Source organism: Branchiostoma lanceolatum, chromosome 6, assembly GCF_035083965.1.
Source record: "Branchiostoma lanceolatum isolate klBraLanc5 chromosome 6, klBraLanc5.hap2, whole genome shotgun sequence".
Classification (NCBI taxonomy): Eukaryota; Metazoa; Chordata; class Leptocardii; order Amphioxiformes; family Branchiostomatidae; genus Branchiostoma; species Branchiostoma lanceolatum.
The window spans coordinates 21,656,058-21,664,151 of record NC_089727.1 but is presented as its reverse complement, the minus strand read 5'-3'; the positions used below and the strand labels follow the sequence as shown (position 1 = coordinate 21,664,151).

At 43.2% G+C, this 8,094-nt stretch overlaps 1 protein-coding gene across 1 annotated transcript; it reads left to right on the top strand.

Moving 5' to 3' along the window:
• The first annotated feature begins 346 nt into the window (after window positions 1-346).
• On the top strand, window positions 347-6,851 carry LOC136437605 (trichohyalin-like). Its single transcript, XM_066432227.1, has 2 exons — window positions 347-355; window positions 6,258-6,851. Exons 1-2 carry the CDS (start codon window positions 347-349, stop codon window positions 6,849-6,851), a joined length of 603 nt encoding a protein of 200 aa, XP_066288324.1.
• Window positions 6,852-8,094: the final 1,243 nt, after the last annotated feature.

Genomic DNA, 8,094 nt, shown 5'->3' with positions numbered 1-8,094 from the left:
TTAAATTTAAACTGAAAGTACCGAGACGGAAACGAGTGAGAAGAGCGCAGGTGTAACGAGGACTAGTGCTAAAATATGGGACAGAGACAGGGCGCACAGATTTGATCATTGTTTTCTTAAAATGTGGAAGACTTAATGACCTATCTGCCAAGGTAAGGTTGTTCCAATGATACGTAGCATAATGTATAAATGATTTCTTAAAGCGAGTTGTGGTACACAACAGAAGGTTATGTATATTTCGAAGGTCGTAGAAAGAGGAGTCTAATACTGTGGGTGGTATCAAATCTCTTAAGTATTTTCGAGTTTGTCCATGGATAATTTTATAGAATAGAATAAGAGATTGAACATGGCGGCGGTCAGATAACTTTTCCCATCCCAGCTCGGCGAGTAGTGAAGTATACGAGAACCCCCTAATGGCACCAGCTACGGTTAAAGCACATTCATATTGTATTCGTTCGATGAGTTGAGAGTGTAAAGCAGTGCAACCGTGCCATACTACGCCACCATGCTCATGTAGGGGACGGATAAAAGATTTGTATATGATTTCCAAAACTTCATGGGGGAGCTTAAACTTAAAGCTGCACTATGTAGGATTTGCTCAATACAGAAAGTGAATTTTCCTACCATTTCTTTAAATAGTAAGTTGAATAAACTTTGTAGAATGACATACCAGTACTCAGGAAGGAATGTTACAACACCATTGCACCATATATAAACCAGTTTTAAACTATGAACTTTCAAAGAATACAAGGCCAGTTGACAGTCGGGGCAGTGTGGCCACACATGGCTTATCAGCCAACTGCCCAGTGGGATGCCTGATTACAGTTCACCACACCAAACCTTCTTACCAGAGTTCTAGCAGTTTTGAACGGGGAAAATCTGCTTTATCAGTGCCCTACAAACTTCACTAAATTCATCATTATATTTTATCCTTATTCAAAAAGATAGGAGTTTTTTCAAAGAAGATGATATTCATAACATCAGCTGTTGTCTAGATCCACTGAAGTGTCGCTAACGGAAATTAGCCTACCCAGGGGTCCTGCCAGTTTGCAGGATGTTGTTGTTTACACCAGGACGGTCTATGTTGAGGTGGTGTCACAGACTTTTGCAGGTTGTTTTTGTACAGTTAAAAAACACCATACATGCCAGAAATAGAAGAATTGATGATGGAAATATGCTGAAAAGTGGTTGTCCATGTCACTTGCATTAAGATTTGTTCATAAGAATATTTTCATTTTTTGCGCCAAAATGTTACATAGTGGGCCTTTAAGTTAACTGAAGGTTGAAACTTTTTTTAGATGTTTTGACTAGCATTTTAGAAATATGTGTATAGAAGACATAGAAGATGAAAGATGGAACCCGATGTGTTTGTGACAATTAACAGATTTGATGTGTTCGCTACCAAGGAAAAGGGGTGGGGGTGGAGGAGGGTTAGCCTTGGTAGAATAACACGTTGCGATTGTTTTTGAAGGGTTAAGTTCCATTAGCGACACATGTGTCCATGATAGAATCTTTGAAAGGTCAGAATTGATTCTAATGGCTGATACGGCGGGGGATTCTACAACATTGAGCAGGGAACTATCGTCTGCAAACAGAAAGGGATGAGTTTCGAGTCCCTCTATTATGTCATAGATATACACGAGAAATAAAAGTAGACCGAGCACCGATCCTTATGGCACACCTGCACTTATCTCGCACCATCTCACTTATCTCTCAGAGTTTTGACCTTCTATTACGAAACGCTGCTTTGAAACCAGTTGAGAAACGGTCCTTCCACCCCGTTTCGTTGAAACTTGAAGATTACACCTTGATGCTTATCTATGTTCAAATTTTAAGTTAGTTTTGTTTATACTATTATTCATTCTACATTTATTTGCCTATGTCTCTTAGCTAAAATTTGTATTTTCTTAATCTCTGCCATCTCTGTACTATATTAGTTACATTTTCATCTAATGTATAATTTTCATGCGCTATCAATTATACTATTGTTACTTTTGGCTAACATCCAATGATATTTATATATTACCATGTCTTCAAATTAAATACGGATATTGGGAGCGCGGTCGGGTGACGATATTCTACATGGATAGCTAGTATTAATTTTTAAAAAACACAACCCAAACGCCAGATCTGAAGACATGAGGATACGTATAGGATCCAGATGGCTCTGAGATGCTCTAATAGGCTAGGTTTTAACTTAGGTTGCACCTTCAATTACATGAAAGACGTGTAAAGACGCATGAAGAGGGAATTTTGGACTTACTACCGTCGATCATTAATTGGCTGCCGCCAGTCTAATGACGTAGGCTTAACCCGGTAAGCGATTCAGTGATGAACAATTAATTTGGTCAAACAGGAGTCTACGATCCACCAGACGATAGCAAGAAGACAAAGTGTTTCAACCGATGCCGTAAGCTGTGGCTAATATCCAACCCTGTGCTCGTTGTGATCTTCGCAGTACTGCTCTCATATTTTACAGGTGAGTTTCGTCTATCACAATATACGATGATTTGGCCACACTGAGTGAAAGTTATTAGGATTCTGGTAAACACACCATTCTATTACGCCAAAAATAATTACTCAAGCAACTGGATAAGATTTTGAAACAGTCAGACGTTTCAGACAGTATCCACTGTCTTTCGTCAGTGACTAACGATAGGGCTGAGAACACCAGCTTTATACCAAAACTCTGAATAGATATGTTAATGAGGTAAAGACAATTTAGGATGTCTTGAAGTAGTCTTCAAAAAGAAGATTAATTCAAGACAAAGTTTATGCCAATAGTTCAATTAGCTACTGTTGTTCTAGTACAGTAACTAAATGTTGCTCGTCCGGGGGTGGGGGGTGGGGGGCAGTGCATTATCCCAGGTGCCTGAAAGTTGAACGCGTAGACCCCCTTTCCTGTTGAGGGCGGGGTTGTACATCCTCTCATATATTGCTTCTCTAATTCCCCGTTCGAACCAGCGTTCTTCACGATCTAGGATGTCCGTGGATTCGAAATTGAATGAGTGTCCCTGGTTGTGTTTTAGATGGTGGTAAATGGCAGAGGAGTAGCGGTTAGCGCTCTTTCTGCAATGTTCCTTGTACCTTTCTTTTAGTGGTCGACTTGTCTCCCCAATGTACATGTTATTGCAGTTCGGTTCCTCACATTTCAGTTTGTAGATGACATTGGCTTTGATGCCTTTTTCAGGCCTGTCTTTTGGATGGACTAGTTTCTGCCTGAGAGTTGAGTGAGGTTTGAAGTTAGTGGCAATGTTGAAGTTTTGGAAGATACGTCTGAGTTTTTCCGATACTCCTTGGACGTAGGGGATGGTAATGTTGACCTTGTTTCTGTTGGTCAATGGTCTGCACTTGAGTGTTTTCTTAGACTGGTCAGAAGGTTTGAGGGCCTTGTTGAAGGTCCAATTTTGGTAGCCACACTTGGCTAAAGCCACACGGAGATGTCTGTGTTCTTCTGTTTTTGCTTCGTCTGAGGTAATGACATTGTCTGCTCGATGGAAGAGAGTTTTAATCACTGCTAGTTTGTGTTCCAAAGGGTGATGGGAATCAAAGGCCAGATATTGATCAGTGTGGGTCGGTTTCCTGTACACTTCGAACTGAAGGTTGCCATCCTTCTCTATGATGGTTTTGGTGTCTAAGAAGGGGAGCATGTTGTTTTGACACGGCTCCTGTGTGAACTTGATGTTGTCATCTACCTGGTTAATATGGTCAAAGAAGTCATCAGCTACTCTCTTCTTTAGCCTACACCAAGTGTCGTCTACATAGCGAAACCAGTTTGCTGGGGGAGGGCCATTGAAAGTACTGAGGGCTTTGTTCTCAAACTTATCCATATACAGGTTCACAACAATGGGCGATACCGGTGATCCCATAGCACAGCCGTGCACTTGCTGGAAAAACTGTTGTTTGTAAGTGAAATAAGTGCAACCTAGGCAGAGGTCTAGCAGTTCACATATGTGGTCCACGGAGAGTTTGGTTCTATCTGCAAGTGTGTCGTCGGCCTCCAAGGCTTCCCTAACTACTGATACTGCCTCCTTAGGGGGTATGCAAGTGAAAAGCGAGCACACATCATATGAAGTGATGATTTCATCTTCTGCTACAGTGATGTCTTTGATTTTTTGGACGAAGTCTGCACTATTCTGTACATGGTGTTGAGACTTTCCCACCAACGGTCCCAAGATCTTAGCCAGATGACTTGCTAGGTTATAAGTGACAGATCCTATACCGGATACTATGGGTCGTAGAGGGACACCGGGTTTGTGGATTTTGGGAAGGCCGTAGAATGCTGGGGGTTGTTTTGTATTGGGATTGAGCTTGAAATAGGTGGCCTGGTCCAGAAACTCGTCATCTTTCAATTTCTCGAGAGCTTTATGGATTTCCTTTTTGAACTTGTTTGTGGGGTTCTTTTTCAAGGGCCTGTATGTGTTTTTGTCCCCTAATAGGTCTTGAACTTTTCTGTCATACTGCTCTCTGTCTAAGACTACTGTGCATCTGCCTAGGTTGCACTTATTTCACTTACAAACAACAGTTTTTCCAGCAAGTGCACGGCTGTGCTATGGGATCACCGGTATCGCCCATTGTTGTGAACCTGTATATGGATAAGTTTGAGAACAAAGCCCTCAGTACTTTCAATGGCCCTCCCCCAGCAAACTGGTTTCGCTATGTAGACGACACTTGGTGTAGGCTAAAGAAGAGAGTAGCTGATGACTTCTTTGACCATATTAACCAGGTAGATGACAACATCAAGTTCACACAGGAGCCGTGTCAAAACAACATGCTCCCCTTCTTAGACACCAAAACCATCATAGAGAAGGATGGCAACCTTCAGTTCGAAGTGTACAGGAAACCGACCCACACTGATCAATATCTGGCCTTTGATTCCCATCACCCTTTGGAACACAAACTAGCAGTGATTAAAACTCTCTTCCATCGAGCAGACAATGTCATTACCTCAGACGAAGCAAAAACAGAAGAACACAGACATCTCCGTGTGGCTTTAGCCAAGTGTGGCTACCAAAATTGGACCTTCAACAAGGCCCTCAAACCTTCTGACCAGTCTAAGAAAACACTCAAGTGCAGACCATTGACCAACAGAAACAAGGTCAACATTACCATCCCCTACGTCCAAGGAGTATCGGAAAAACTCAGACGTATCTTCCAAAACTTCAACATTGCCACTAACTTCAAACCTCACTCAACTCTCAGGCAGAAACTAGTCCATCCAAAAGACAGGCCTGAAAAAGGCATCAAAGCCAATGTCATCTACAAACTGAAATGTGAGGAACCGAACTGCAATAACATGTACATTGGGGAGACAAGTCGACCACTAAAAGAAAGGTACAAGGAACATTGCAGAAAGAGCGCTAACCGCTACTCCTCTGCCATTTACCACCATCTAAAACACAACCAGGGACACTCATTCAATTTCGAATCCACGGACATCCTAGATCGTGAAGAACGCTGGTTCGAACGGGGAATTAGAGAAGCAATATATGAGAGGATGTACAACCCCGCCCTCAACAGGAAAGGGGGTCTACGCGTTCAACTTTCAGGCACCTGGGATAATGCACTGCCCCCCACCCCCCACCCCCGGACGAGCAACATTTAGTTACTGTACTAGAACAACAGTAGCTAATTGAACTATTGGCATAAACTTTGTCTTGAATTAATCTTCTTTTTGAAGACTACTTCAAGACATCCTAAATTGTCTTTACCTCATTAACATATCTATTCAGAGTTTTGGTATAAAGCTGGTGTTCTCAGCCCTATCGTTAGTCACTGACGAAAGACAGTGGATACTGTCTGAAACGTCTGACTGTTTCAAAATCTTATCCAGTTGCTTGAGTAATTATTTTTGGCGTATCTTATTACCTGGATGTCTAACCTTCATCAACACACCATTCTATTGTTTCAATACAGTGAATTTCGTTGAAGAGATTGGAGAACTTCGAGCACGTGTACAGCAATTGGAACGTAAGTAGTCTGCCATTACATACTAAGTTACTTATTACTATTTTGTAAGGTTTCATTAGCCTTTCTCCGATTTGCCTGCATCAAGGGTCTTTGGTAAACATAATAAAATATTCTTAAACTAAGTGATTTTGTAACATTTTTATGTAAAAGCGGATTACAAAATTCTTCTATACTAACCACAAGTGCATTGTCATCTAACAATATTATCCATGTCTTTTAAGGAGAAAAGAAAGAGATAACTACGTCTGCCGGGCCTACTGGACCCATTGGACCGGCTGGCCCAACAGGAGAGAAGGGAGCCGTGGGGCCAGCTGGTCCTTCAGGAGAGAAGGGAGCCGTGGGACCAGCTGGTCCTACAGGAGGGAAGGGGGCTGTGGGACCAGCTGGCCCTACAGGAGAGAAGGGAGCCGTGGGACCAGCTGGTCCTACTGGAGAGAAGGGAGCCGTGGGACCAGCTGGTTCTACAGGAGAGAAGGGAGCAATGGGACAAGCTGGTCCTACAGGAGAGAAGGGAGCAGTGGGACCAGCTGGTCCTACAGGAGGGAAGGGAGCCGTGGGACCAGCTGGTCCTAAAGGAGAAAAGGGAGCCGTGGGACCAGCTGGTCCTACAGGAGAGAAGGGAGCCGTGGGACCAGCTGGTCCCACAGGAGAGAAGGGACCCGTTGGACCAGCTGGCCCTACAGGAGAGAAGGGAGCCGTGGGACCAGCTGGTACTACAGGAGAGAAAGGAGCCGTGGGAACAGCTGGTCCTACAGGAGAGAAGGGACCCGTTGGACCAGCTGGCCCTACAGGCGAGAAGGGAGCCGTGGGACCAGCTGGTCCTACAGGAAATAAGGGAACCATGGGACCAGCTGGCCCTACAGGCGAGAGGGGAGCCATAGGAAAAACCTTTGGGCGTGAGTTTGCAAATCGAAATTAACATTAAGTGATATACACTTACTTGGAGTATGTCAGCATTGTAGTAAAGCTTACATGACATGGTATGTTCAACAATGTAACATGTGTAAGGCAATGCTGATTCATTTAAAGGATGACATTATCTGGGCAGCTCAAAACAAAAGTTGGGCAAAAATTCCTTCATCAGAAAATCTTAGTCATCAGGAAAATTGAAGAAATTACTAAACACACAGGCATAAAATATTTCTTACAAAACAATGAATTCATTCATTTTGTTCTGTCACATCTCCGTTGGTTTTGTAACACTTGACCCATTGGTATCCATTTTCGGATTTTTTTTTACCTCCAGTACGTACGGTCACATTTTTATTTGAATCGGCCGAACTTCGCCAAGAAGGTTATGTTTTTGGTAGCCCTAGTGCGTACGTGTATGTGTTTGTGTATGAACAGCTTAACTCGAGAGTGCCTTGATTTATTGCGTTGATATTTGGTATGTAGGAGACCTGGAAATGATTAGATTTCTTGCCCCCTATCGGCTTGTTATGATATTGCAGTGGCACTTGCGATTTGGATATCGGGTTTCCTGGACATGCTTCGGTCGCGTGATTTTTGAGTGTTAGATACCTCTTAGGGTAGAGAAGAAATGGTTTCAATCCCCCCCCCCCGTGTACGCTAAACGTCGGGCAGTAATCCAATCATGTGGCTGTTAGCAGGTCGCCGAAAGTTGCTGACAATTAGCCAATGACGGCCGAGTTGTGGGTTGTTAACACCCCTGGTCTTATGTAAATGTCATAACATCAAACCAAGAGCATTTAGATTGTTCTTTCCAACTTGTTCCGTACATCTAGATCTATCACTATGTAAGGTTAACTTTCATGACTAAAACGCGAAGGGACTGAAGAGATGAAGTTTTACACCTTCAATGGCCCTGCACTACCGCTAATGGAGCGGTTGCTACGCGTGGGAACAGATCCCAAAGAAGGTGAAATTTATCGAGTCGACCCAACATTTCCCACGTACCCGAAAGCAAGCTCTCCAAGACGGGGCGCGTACAAAAATAGAGGGAAGTCAAATTTTTCGGTTTGATTACGCTTTACGTGAAATGCACTGGCTGCGACTTACGGGAAATTTTCGCCCCCTCCGTACGAATTACTACTCTCCAAGCAGAGCATGGGTTTCGGCTGCGTAAAGCCAACCCTTGGGTTGGCTATACAAAAAAAAAAAAGA